We start from the raw sequence: 13,343 nt of genomic DNA, 5'->3' as shown, positions 1-13,343 counted from the left end.
AGGGAGGCATATGCTGCCACCACCTGTCAGCAGTGACGCAACACAGATGCAGGAGCGCTGGGAGCCGGGGCTATGCCCTGGTACTGTCTGGCCCTTTGGGGCAGGGAGGGGGGTCGGAATGGGGGCACAGCTTACTCCAGACAGAAGGGGACATTCCGATGCCCCTCCCTGCCCCAAATGGCCAAACAGTAGCAGGCATAGCCCCTGCTCTCACTGCTGCTGCACCCACATCCTGCAGCTCCCTGCCCCTCTCCCTGAGTCCTAAACCCCCTGCCCTAGCTGGGCAGCTTGTCCCAGCCCCCTCCCTAATCCTCCAACCCCAACAGACTTACCAGCTGGAGGAAGCTGTGTCCAGCGTGGTGAGGACTGCTTCCTGTTTGGTCTATAGCCAAATCTACAAACTGGCCAAATCTTTTCTGAATCGATTCAGAGGCTGGTCTCCCGATTTGATTTGGAGATTCGGTTCCCCCACCCCCCACCCCCGTTTTTTCCTGAATTTTTTTTCCAGGCTTTCACATCTCTATGTAGGTTACTAAATATGTCAATCTGAAATTCCTAGTTCAATTTGTATTAACTTTAAAAATCTACGCTAAATCAAATAAAACTTTGATTCTTAGCATTTGACCTGGGCTGGATCAATCCAATAATCTATTTTGACTTCCTTCTATTTTGTTATCATATGAGCAATCAACATTAGAAGAATTTTTGGACTCTGATGAACACCTTTTGAATGTTTCATAATATACAAATCCCTTATGCAATTAACTCCAACTTAATAGAATTTTTTGTTGGCAACAACATGTGTCAACTTAGATACTGTAGGGCTGTTGGTTGTAGCTGTGTTGGTTTAAGGACATAGGTAGACAAGGTTCTTTGGGTAGATGTGAAATCTTTTATTAGACCAACTAAATAGTTGAAAAAAATTGACTTCTGTTCTACCCAGGAGAGCACACAAACACCAACAGACACTCCCTACTGCCTGAAGAAGGGTGTTTGTGTCCAAAAGCTTGCAAAGAGTAATTTTTCCTTACTCAAAGAATCCTGTCTGTCAATTTAGATACTGGGAATTCATTGTTTTTTAAATTATAAGGAAGAGGTTGACATCTGGTTTTAACAGGAATACTTGTCTCTAAATATGGAGAAGCTAACTACTGATCCAGAGCTCATCTTTTTCTACTCCAATTACAAGAAGCTGGGAGCACTTCAGTGACAACTTTGTCAAAGTCTGTGCAGAAGATGTTCTTACATGTGTCAGCACAGCTATCTCTGGTGCATATGTGGCCTAGTGTTATCAGGCAAGAACACTGAGGAAGCATTAAGAAACTCTGAGGACTTCTCAGCTAGAAGAAAGGATGCTGCAATAAAATCTTGGGAAGGAACAGTGATGACAGTGAATAAAAAGGAGGGGAATTAATCTGCATGGGCTAAAAAAGACTCTCCTTCACTTAAAGAAAAGCAGAGATAAAAAAAAACAATCTGCTTCAATTTCAGAATAGCTATTTAAATTGAATAAAAGCTAAGTATTTCTGCTGCAACATTTTTCATGTCCATAACATCTGGTAGAGTTTCAGTTCTTTTGAGGGACTGCTGTACTAACCTATCATCATGTCAGAAGAGGGCAGCATAACACAGTTTTCCATAAACTATACAAAAATACTATGTAGGGTTAAACCATGTCCACCTGTTTTTTAATATAGAAAGTATCTGTACACCACACACATTTCTGCTGAAAAATAAGGTGAAAAATATGGAGTGCTACAAGAAAGCACCCACTAATGATTTTTACTCTTCCCCAAATAGAAATTAAATATTGACTTTAATGCTTGTTGCAGAGCCAAAACAAGGATTTTGTAAATTTAACTATGTTTGTACATGTACATACAGTATCATACTTATATGCCTAAAAATTATACTATGTGTTTAACAATTATGTGCACTAGTGTATATCAAAATTAATGCTTATGCCTGTAAAATAAGGTAAGCAACAACTTGAACAAAATTGCTGTATTGGTCTGAAAAACGCATTTGTATTCTGTTTGATGTTATTTTTCTTCGTCAAAACTAGAGGATTTGCATCCAGATAAAGAATAATTATTTTTTAGATTTTCATTGCTGTTAAACGTCAGAACTACTTTCAGCCGTGTCAATCTGGACTGTTTTCATAGATTTCATAGATATTAGGGCTGGAAGGGACCTCGGGAGATCATCGAGTCCAGCCCCCTGCCCAAAGGGCAGGAAGTCAGCTGGGGTCATAGGATCCCAGAAAGATAAGCATCCAATTTACTCTTGAAGGTGTTCAATGTAGGTGCTTGAACCACCTCCGCTGGCAGACGGTTCCAGACCTTGGTGCTTCGGACAATAAAGAAATTCTTCCTTATGTCCAGCCTGAAATGGTCTTGCAGGAGTTTGCGACCATTCGACCTCGTCATCCCTTGGGGCGCTCTGGTGAACAGACGTTCCCCCAGATCCTGGTGGTCACCCCTGATAAACTTATAGGTGGCCATCAGATCACCCCTGAGCCTACGCTTTTCCAGGCTAAAGAGTCCCATGGCTCTCAACCTGTCATCGTAAGATCTGTTTTCCTGACCTCTGATCAGCGCGTGGCTCTCCTCTGGACTCTCTCAAGCTTCTCCACATCCTTTTTGAATTGTGGAACCCAAAACTGGATGCAGTACTCCAGCTGCGGCCTCACCAAGGCCGAGTACAAGGGGAGAATGACGTCCCGGGATTTGCTCAAGAAGCATCTATGGATGCAAGCCAGCGTTTTGGTCGCTTTACTAGCCGCAGCATCGCATTGCAGGCTCATGTTCATCTTGTGGTCAATGATGACCCCCAAGTCTCTTTCTTCTGTAGTGCTATCCAATGTAGCACTGCCGAGCCTATAAGGATGCTGCAGATTTTTCCTCCCAAGGTGGAGAACCTTGCATTTTTCAGTGTTAAACACCATCAGGTTCTCATCCGCCCATTTGCTGAGCTTGTCCAGGTCAGCCTGGATCACCCGCCTATCTTCTGGCGTGGATGTTTTGCCCCAAAGTTTGGTGTCATCGGCAAACTTGGCCAGTCCACTCCTGACTCCAATGTCCACATCATTAATGAAGATGTTGAACAGGATGGGTCCAAGGACAGAGCCTTGAGGGACCCCACTGGTCACAGGGCACCACGATGAGTGACTGCCATCGATTACAACCCTCTGGGTCTGACCACGGAGCCAGTTTCCCAGCCAGCGGATCGTGGTGGAGCCAAGGCCACAACCGGCCAGTTTGGCCAAGAGGTGATCATGGGATACCAGATCAAAGGCTTTTTTGAAGTCAAGATATATGACATCAATCACTTCTCCCTTGTCCAGGTGATAGGTCACCTGGTCACAGAAGGAAATGAGATTGGTCAAACAAGACCTACCCGCAACAAACCCGTGCTGGCTATCCCTTAGGATGTTAGCCTGGGCCAGTCCATCAAGGATGGCCTCCTTAATAAACTTTTCTAAGATCTTCCCCAGGATAGAAGTCAGGATATAATGGGCCTGTAGTTAGCCGGATCCACTCTCCTCCTTTTCTATGTATAAAGAAATAATATTATTTTCTTTGCCTGCTTTCTTAGTAAGTGATCTTATTTCAAAGTGCTATTCTAAATTAATAAGTAGATGTACAAAATCTTACACTTTGTCCAAGTTTGTAATGGTTAAATCACTAGTCAGTCTATAAATCACAAAATGGAAAACTCAATATAAGTGTATAAGAAAGCACCTATCAGATTGTGCTAAGAAATAGCAGAACAGAATATCACATTTCATGTTTTAACTGCAGATACACCCTCTGAACGCAACATGTTTAAAATATATATTTATTTATTTATTGGGAGGGGGAGGGGGAAGAGAGAGAATGTTTCCTTAACAAACAGCATTGCATTTTCCCCTATTTGGAACACTAAAAATCACAATAATCTTGAAACTGGGTCCAGAAAGGACTCGAAAGATAAAAAATTTAAAGACACACTGATGGTCAAGTTCAGTTAATCATTTCACTTTATTGCCTTAACAATGTTCTTTCAATACTTAGTTGCTTAGGCTGCTAACAGACGTTAACACACACACACACACACACACACACACACACTTTACTGGAAGCAGTAGTGTGCGAGTTGGACCCAATTCCACAATGTCTGTGTGGATCAGGTGTTTCAGCAGGGCTTTTTGGCACTCCTATTTAAAGCACATTTAATCAGCTATTAGATAAAAGCGCCAAAAAAGTCCCATTAAAATGCCTGATTTATAGAAATGTTGGGTGACCTGGGTTCAACTAACACAATGCTTCTTCTGAGTATGCAATGTGCTCAGAGCAACTGCCATTTTTTTTTAACTTCCGTAACCAGCCTTAGGTTATAAATAGACATTGCCAAAGGATGCAAATTCCCTTCACTGGGTGAAACACACACCACCCATTGTCCCACAGGGTTAGGCTGCCCGTATTTTCCTGCCCTAAAACAAAAAAAAGTCCACTGCAACACAGAGGTCCAAATTGATGCTACTTTTTTTCATGATCACAAATTTGGGCTTCTGTGGCATGACTCAGGGCATGGATATAGGTTTGCTTTCAGTTTCTGCTATCACAAAAGTTATGGCAGAGTAGCATATACCTCAGCATGTTTTAAATTATATAACAACATACGTGATCATATAATACTTACCTGGCGAAATACTTCATTGACAAAATTGACATAACCTCGAGTGGACAATAAAATCCTCTGCACCATCTCATACACTGACCGATGTTGTTCTTCAATGCTGCAAAGGCTAGAATTACTGAGTCTCCTATCAGACAGGGTGCTACTGTTGGAATGATTTCTTTCTTGCTCCGATTGCGCGATGGCTTCCAGCTCAGGGTTCTTATCTTGAGTTGAACTACCACCAACAGTCTAGACAAGAGAAAATGCCGGCCTAATAAAGCAATCACATCATATTGTACTTAAGCAGGCCAAAAACCTAGCTTAACTTTGAACTTACTAGCAGCTTCCTCCAACCAATGGAACTTCAGGATCCACTGAAATACAACTCTGAATGGACTTACTGAGCCAAGCAAAACATTAGTCTCATTTTTAGTGCTTAATATTCAAACTCTTTTCTCTTATTCTGCTGTTTGTCAGCCATATAAGATAGAAAACTATATGATGAGATGAACTGAACCAGGTTGCTGCTAAAGGAGTTTTAATCACTTTGGCCAGGTACAGACATTACATTTTACTGGTGTAAGTGACTGGAAACCAATCTACCCGTAACAGAACAGAAGTGTGGCACACAAAACCAGTCTATACCCATAACAGAACAGCAGTTTGGCACACACAGCCTGGTTTAAAAATGGCAGAACCCAGTCTAAGATTTGCCCTCCACACCAAAAGATGAGTGTAGGTTCTGTTTGCCTATCCACCATTACAACCTTAGTTTCTCCAAAGTAAAATCCACCTCTAAAGATTCCTGCTTTCTAAAGAATAAAAAGTAAGACTCTGTGGCCCATTATGAACTAAAAGAGAGAGAATTTGGTGGGTATTCTGGATCCCAAGAGAAGGAAAAGAAAAACAAAGAACTAACTACCGTAGGAAAAAAAATAAAAATGAACCCAATATGCGTACAGATTTGAGGCAGTATGGCAGAGTGGTAAAGTATAAATTCATCATAGCTGCAACATTTTGTAATAAAAATACAGTTAGTGATCCATTCCTAAAACAGAAAATGACAGAGGACAGTCTTTGTAAAAAGCTCTTCTGTAAAACTGATTCACCTTAACAGAAGAAATGAAACACGGAATGAAAAATGTGTCTTCCAAAAATCCACTTAAATATTTTTCACTAAAAATTCTGGCTGAATAGAAGAAATGCACCATCAGCCCCTTCCATGCTTATGATTTAAAAAAGGCTTACCATAAGTTTCAAAGGTAGAAGGGAAGCAGAAGTCCACGTTTTGTGATATCTAACTTCATTAAGTTGACATTTACCAACAGTTATCACATTGTTCTTATACATTTCAATTTATAATCAAAGTCTTAAAATCCCTGTGTGGTAACTTACCGACAAATTCAAAAACTATCACTTTACCATACCTTGGCATGTTTAAAACAACTATTTTAACTGGAACTAGTTGCTAATACTTCTCTATGGTTATGCTGGAAGTAGCTTGAGAGAGATTCACTATCAAAACCAAGGAGACAAAAAGCATTGATCCATGGTATTTGGAGTTTTAGAGAAGGTAAAAAAAAAGTATAAACAAAACCCCTTTCCTATTAAAGACTGATAAGACTCAGCTCTGTTTAGACTTTGAATTGCTATAACATGCACTACTTCTAAAGCAACCATCAGTGTATTAAAATGCAAAGCTTTACAAGGGCCATTTTGTTATTTATCATATACTTTCCCAACCAACTAAAATTTAGTATTGATACGCCAACTAGCAGCAAAATATGAGACTTTCTCATTTTTTGTAGTATTTCTTGAAAATTTGCAAAGTAAAAACTTATTTATGTGAACAATATGCTAATATTTGAGCACTTCTGAATTAGAACATAAATGTAATATTATTCAAAAGCAAACTTCTGCTTTTTAAATGAAGGAAAGGACAAACCACAACAGGAAGTTTTCTTACATTACTGAAAGGGATTCCTCCACATACTCAGAAAAATCACTTTAAACTCCATCATTCATTCATTTATTCACCTGAGCACATTATTTTTTGCTTCAGTGGTCAATGTAAATGTATCATGATTACTTGCAACCTTTCAGCAAATATAAGGAAACAAGGTAAGTTCTAAGGCATACCTGGATGATTTTAGGCAGCACTTCACCTCCATTTTTAGTGCTCTGAGCTGCTGCTAAGTACTTTTTCTCCAGAAAGAAAGTGACGAGCCATTTAATAAAAACAACACGGGCAGCCATATAGGGAATTTTCGTGCTGTAAATGTTTTCATTGTTTTGGGTTGCAGTAATGTACACTGGTTTTGGTCTCAAGTCAGGAATATCTATGTGAGATTAAACAAAAAATAATAAATATAATATTTAAAAAAATGTAATGGCTTTCAGGCCTTGGCTAAAGAAAGTGAATATTAAACCTACAACTCTACCTAGTGTGAAATAATAAAAGTTATTTTACCCCATATATATTATGCTTATTAATAATTATGTGTACTGCCATCACTTTGATTGATGCCAAAGAGAAATATGACAAAGCACATACCAGTGCCCTCAGAACTTAATTCATAATGAACAAGTCAGAAAAATGAATGTAGCAAAAAAAAAAAAAAAGAATAGAAAAAGACAAGGACTGGGAGGCAGGGACAAAACTGAAAGAAAAGACACATGTTATAGTATAAATCAAATCTTAGTACTTATTTTTGTCAATTAAGACAGAACAAGGAAGGAGTAAACAAGACAGGAGCCACAAGTAGAAAGAAACCTCTAGTTCCAACACAGCGCATAAATCAGTACCTAGGGAACTGCGCAAAGACAAAAGGATTTCAAACTGAAGGAGGCTTTTAATCATGTAATTGCACTTTTTAGATGGCTGTAGAGTGCTGACTACTCTCCTCAGAACCACACCACCCTGTTGCTGCATGCATACACTCACAGCTGCACTTAGCCTCATCCCACCCTCACAAATGCTGCTCACTCCCCCTCGCCCTTCAGGAAAGAAGAGGTAAAATACAAACTGTACGTGAGCATATATATTTATGACTACATTTGTATCACAACTTCTCCCTGATATCTGGGCAACATACAATTCTTACAACATCTGGTCTGGGTCATTTATTTGGTCATTTTTATGTGATCCAATTATATATTTCTTGTCCACTTAAAAACGTTAAAGCAATGGAAGTTTTTGTTCTTCAAGTAACATAGGATCAAGTCCAACCCACATGTGCTGGTGGGAGGGCAGAGAGTGAAGGGAAGTGTACTAGGCTGCTTGTACATGCCACAGGGGTTTCATTTGATTTAGTTCCCCCTAAACTGAAATAGTAGGTTTTTAAAAATACCACTTCTATTTAGGGAGAATTAAACTGAATTAAACCCTTGTGATGTGTACACAAGGGTAGAGGCCTGATCCTTACCTGCCTCTTTGGGGGCAGAGAACTGGGGTGAGCTGCCAGTGGGCTGAGCGGTCTCTGAGCTGCATGGGGGCCCCCTGAGGCAGCACCTGCCTGCTGGCACCTGACCTGGGCGGTTCCGGAAGGAGGGGAGCATTGGGCCCCAGCACAGCTCAGGCAGGCTCCGGAGACAGGGAAAAAACCCAAACAAAGATCAGGCTTCCCACTTCTTTTTTTTCCTTCAGTGGAGCCTGCCTGCATGGGCTGCTGCTGGGTCCAGAGCCCCTTATAGCACCCCGTAAACAGCTGCACTTTGTTAGGTAGAAACTAAAACACCTCGGAGGTGTTTCACCTTGCTACGTACCAAAATCATTTAAGGTGGAATATGCCACTGAGCGTGCAAACAGCAATGTCATTAAAGCAGAATACGCTGCTGAACGTGCAAACAGTAATGCCACTAAAGTGGTGCAAGAGGGCATATTTAAGTCGCTTTAAAGGCCAATTTTGTGGCATGTACAAAGGCCCCTAGGTTGTGTCAGCTGTCCCCCTGGGACATGAGGAATTGACTTCAGCCACAGAACTATAACAACTTTGTGCTCAAGGCAATAAGTGATCAATGTGTGGGCTTGAAAAACAAAATTTGTTTTTATATAAATGGCACTTCATATTTTATTAAAATGCTGTATGTAATTATGTTAATATAATCTGTTTTATGATTATGGAAATGTAAAAAAAAGGAAGTCTAAAATAGCACTAGGGAAAACCTTTTTTTGATAAGACATTAAAATTATTACAAAAATTATATATGTCATACAATTATTCAACCACAGTCATAATGATCCCATAGGTTCTACAGAAAGTAACCACCATAACTTTTGCTACTTAAAGGTAAAAAATTATTACTTACCAAGCACAGGCTTGTAGAGGTTGGTTAGTTTTGTAAAAGATGGAAACAAGTGTGGAAGATAATACTTTCTAAACAAGGTGAAGAGAAACTTAAAACCAGTGTCTTGGTTTTCCTTATTCTTCCACTCCAAGCTTGCAGCCTTTGCCATGAAGTCAAAAGAGATGTTTCAAGTTAATACTGAGATGCTCTCCAGGCTAGCAATAAAAGTTGTTTTACTGAATGTAAATAATGGAAAACTACACTTCAACAAATATAAAATATTACTACACTATTTCATACCTTTACAAAGTATAACAAAAGTATAAGAAAACTGTGGTATGTACCAAGTCATTTAAAAAGCAAACACAAAGAAAACCAATTAACAGTTGACACATATACTGTATAAGGCAGTAATTCTCATAAATGTCATGAAAAACTAATGTCATTAATAGGTCAGAATATTACCAAAATTAAACAAATCTTCTTACTTATAAGTAGGATTCTATTAAGCTATAGTTTGTCAATTATATTTCCCTCTCTTAATCAGCACATCCAAGTCCTGACATCAATGAAGTTGCATTGGCACATATAAGACACCCTTGGGAAGCCTCACAGGTAATTACCATTGGCACTGAAAAGCTGACTTAAAAGGTTTAAGATGTTTTTGTGCTCAACTATATCAGAATTGGTGAGTCTCAGGTATAGCAAACATATAGATTAGGTAGGCTTTTAACCTCTATTCTGCCACATACTGTGCTGCAATAGCTCTGCCAGTCTGCAACAGCTCTGTCCAGGCAGTATTAAATTGCACTAAATGTAGTAGTCCAGAAGTGATGTGGTAGCTTTGATAGTCCAGGAAATTTGCAAGAGGCAAGGATTTTTGTGAGTGATACCTTTTATTGGACCAACTGCATGGTTGGGAGAGAGTTAAATAAGTTTTCAGGTGCCACAGTACTTTCCTCAGGTCTCTGGGAAAGAAGCAGATACAGCAGTGCTAAATAGCAGATGGAACATGGGTCCAGAAATTTGGCATTCGGGGAGCACTGACAATAAACACTGGCCCTGCCCAGCAGGATCAGGCCCCAGCTGAGCGAGCACCACACCCGAGAATGGGCCCACAGACCAGATCCAGCTCACAGATGCAGCACCACTCATCCAGCCTTCAGGGCCAAAAGGTTAGGCACCACTGCACAAGTCTTATATTTTCCTAACTTTTGATACCTGAGGCACCCTTTTTCAGCATTAAAATCAGTGGCACGCTTAGACACCAGAAAAGGGTATGTGTGCACATGTATGCATGTGCATAAATACCCTTGCGTCTATTTATCTAGCTATAACAGATAAACGCACACAAGTAATGCCATACCTAATGAACTGTCTATATATATCTAGACAGATAGGCACATGCAAGTAAAGTCATCCATACATCCATCCTTTCATCCGTCTTTAGACAGATAGATAGATGTACTTGGATGTGTTTATCTATCTGTCTATATATAGAGATAGATCATTAGATAGGGCATTACTTGGGTGTGTTTATCTGTCGTGCGCGCGCGCGTGTGTGTGTGTGTACACGTGTGTGTGACAGATAAGAACACCCAAGTAATGCCATATCTAATTACCTCACCAATGCTTTTATATTTTCATATTAAAAATAGAGCAGCAATACAAGTTCTTTCTTTACTTTGTTATGATTGGTTTTTATTCATCCATAACCTTATTACATTTTTCTACTTTCATCAATAGTGGGTCTCTCAAATCTCTGAAGGTCTTACATCCTGTGACTAAATTAAATCGCTCCTTCTAGTTACTAATTTAAGCCTGTTGTGTGGTAATCAATTTAAACGTAGAATATTCTGAATGTTTAAAACTAATTATTGTCAGATATTAAAAGCTTGGGTACAGGTGCTTCTCTGTAACGGTAAATTGAGAGAGAGAGAGAGAACAGCCACACTGACCAAAAAGTTGTTTATATATGTGTAAAATTACTCTTTGCCTTCACGCTGCAAAAAATTCATCAAGATCATAAATTCATGGATTGAATCTGAAAATTTACACCTCAAAGCTTGCTCTTTTTTCTCTCCAGCCATCCCCAAATTCAACTGACAGTAAAAATTCAGTAAAATATGTAAAGCTTTTCATGCCATGACTTATTTCTTATTGTGCATCTTTCATCAGGGGTATCACTTGCCCAATAATCCCCATTTTTAGATTACATGCTTGGGATGCTGGGAATTTTTTTGGCCTCAGTTCAACAATGTACTTAAACCAAACAATTTACAAAGCGGCAATTCTATGTTCAATATAAACGAAAACATGAAACAACCAAAAAATGAATTGTGATTTGGAGTTACATGCACAAAGTTCTTTCTCTCCAAAACTATTCTTTAAAATGTTCATAACCCCTTTAGAGTCCTGAAAGATTAGGATTTTTATCTATCCCTTTCCTCCTAAATGCATGGCTTCTCTTTAAGGCTAGAGACACACATTACACATAAACCTATTTAAGTGATGAGAAACTGGTTTAAACCTGTAAACAGATGTTCAATGCACATAAACCAGTTTGAGAATGGCTGAAACCAGTTTGAAATAAACCTGGCTGAATATAGTATCAGATTTAACTGATTTGGCTCAAATGGGTACAGGCAATGTCTGTCCCAGACCCCTTGCTGGTTTAAGTTAAAATCACAGTCCCCCAGCATGCTCTCTGGGCTGGGCGGGGCTCTCTGCTCCACAGCAGGGCAGGCCCTTCTCTTCTACTCCCTGTCTGGAGCTTGGCACAGGCTTGCAGGCACAGCAGGGTCTGCTGGCTTCCCCATGCCACCCTTCTTCCCCCTCTCCCCACTCACTGCTTAAGCAGAGATCTCTTTCTCCTCTCTGCCACAGCACAGACCATAGCCAGCATGTGTGTCTGTCTCCAATTTCACTGGGATAGGCAGACAGAACAGTGACTGCTTAGGGTTTTTGGAGCTAATCAACAGGTCAGCCAGTAAGCTGTTTAAAAAGGTTTGAAGTAATGTGGAGAGAGGTTATTGTTTTACTAATTGGGTAATAAAGCCTGCTATCATCCCCCCAGCTGGCTTGCTCGCCTGTCAGTTTGCCTGAAGAAAGTCTGAATTCATAAAAAGAAAAATTTTGTTCAGTAGAAGGGTGCCATTTTTTGCATGCAAAGTGATAAAAATACTTAAAACTATCTAACTGCTGTCACAACTTTCCTAAAATGTAAAAAATTCTACTGTTTTTAACTTTTGTCATCACCCCCTTTCCTATGGCGATATATTTTATTGGACTAAGAAACCCTTTCCTCTTGCATAATTTCTGGACCATCACAGCTACAATATCATTCTTATATTAACTTTCTTTTTGTACTGGTAGAGTTCTTTACTGTCTAACGCATATATATTTCTTCCTTCTATCAGCATTGCTTTTAAGTATTTCCCTTTTGATTTGACTTACATTTTGTTTTTTCTCACTATTTATATTTTTAATATCCTCATTATTCATTATCCTTCTCTTTCCTGATTGAAAAATTTGCACAACAGTGCTTCTAAGGCTTTGTAACAGGATGTGAAATAGTATTCAAATAAAAAAAAATAGAACTAAGACATTCTCAATTCCTACTTCGTCTCTATTCTATACCTAGATCCACTAGCTAATATTCTATAAGCAAACCCAAGCACATTATATAATCTTGATGAAACCAAGCAGTCCTTTCCTTTTGCTCTCCACATTTATTTTACACATCAGGGATTTAAAATACCCAGCATATAGGCTGTATCCTACTTGGCTGACAGATAAAGGTGCCTATAGAGAGGACTGTTTTTGCATCTTCTGGGCCACCCTGAAATAAGAAAATGTGCTCATCTCACTCAGGTGCTGATTTAGATATGTAATTACCAGTATATGCCAAATCTGCACAGGTAGTTACTTCAACTGTGTGTATAATTATGTAGATATAACAGGTAACTGTATAAGCAAATGGACAAATAAATAGAAGACAAACATAGCAGAGGCTTCATAAGCCATTCATTGAATCTCTCATTGATGCACAACTAAAAGTTTAGATAATCCAAACAGGGCATTTTATACCCTTAATTTTAGCAAAAAGTGTCCCACACTGTGGATTGCTTAAAAAAGAATGCATACAGCCATAATCTTTTTTTAAGGATAATAAAATATTGTTCTCCCCATAAGATCATCTGGCTGCTCCTCACAGATCCCCATGTTGTTTTAAAAATAAATCTTGCCAGATAAGGATACATTCAAATTCAAAAGGGTAGGGATAGTACTTTGAATGTTAAAAGGATTTTAATTAGCCAAGTGGTATATCCCTAGCAAGTATGCAAACATGCAAATAATTCAAGATGGTTCATAAAAGTGGAAGGGGAGTGGTA

General features: G+C 39.2%; 1 protein-coding gene across 2 annotated transcripts in view; it reads right to left on the bottom strand.

Moving 5' to 3' along the window:
• The window catches only part of RALGAPA2 (Ral GTPase activating protein catalytic subunit alpha 2), a 359,228-nt gene that overhangs the window by 256,461 nt on the left and 89,424 nt on the right, over positions 1 to 13,343 (bottom strand). For both annotated transcript variants that reach the window (XM_090051969.1, XM_090051977.1), the window contains exons 8-10: positions 8,971 to 9,109; positions 6,802 to 7,001; positions 4,684 to 4,911 (exon numbers count right to left, since the gene is read on the bottom strand). In XM_090051969.1, coding sequence (XP_089908095.1) covers positions 4,684 to 4,911; positions 6,802 to 7,001; positions 8,971 to 9,109 — 567 coding nt within the window. The remainder of the gene's footprint in view (positions 1 to 4,683; positions 4,912 to 6,801; positions 7,002 to 8,970; positions 9,110 to 13,343) is intronic.

Source organism: Crocodylus siamensis, chromosome 1, assembly GCF_052110815.1.
Source record: "Crocodylus siamensis isolate JL-2025a chromosome 1, ASM5211081v1, whole genome shotgun sequence".
In the NCBI taxonomy this organism is placed as follows: domain Eukaryota; kingdom Metazoa; phylum Chordata; order Crocodylia; family Crocodylidae; genus Crocodylus; species Crocodylus siamensis.
Note: the sequence above shows the minus strand (reverse complement) of the source record. Positions and strands in the feature narration are given on the sequence as shown.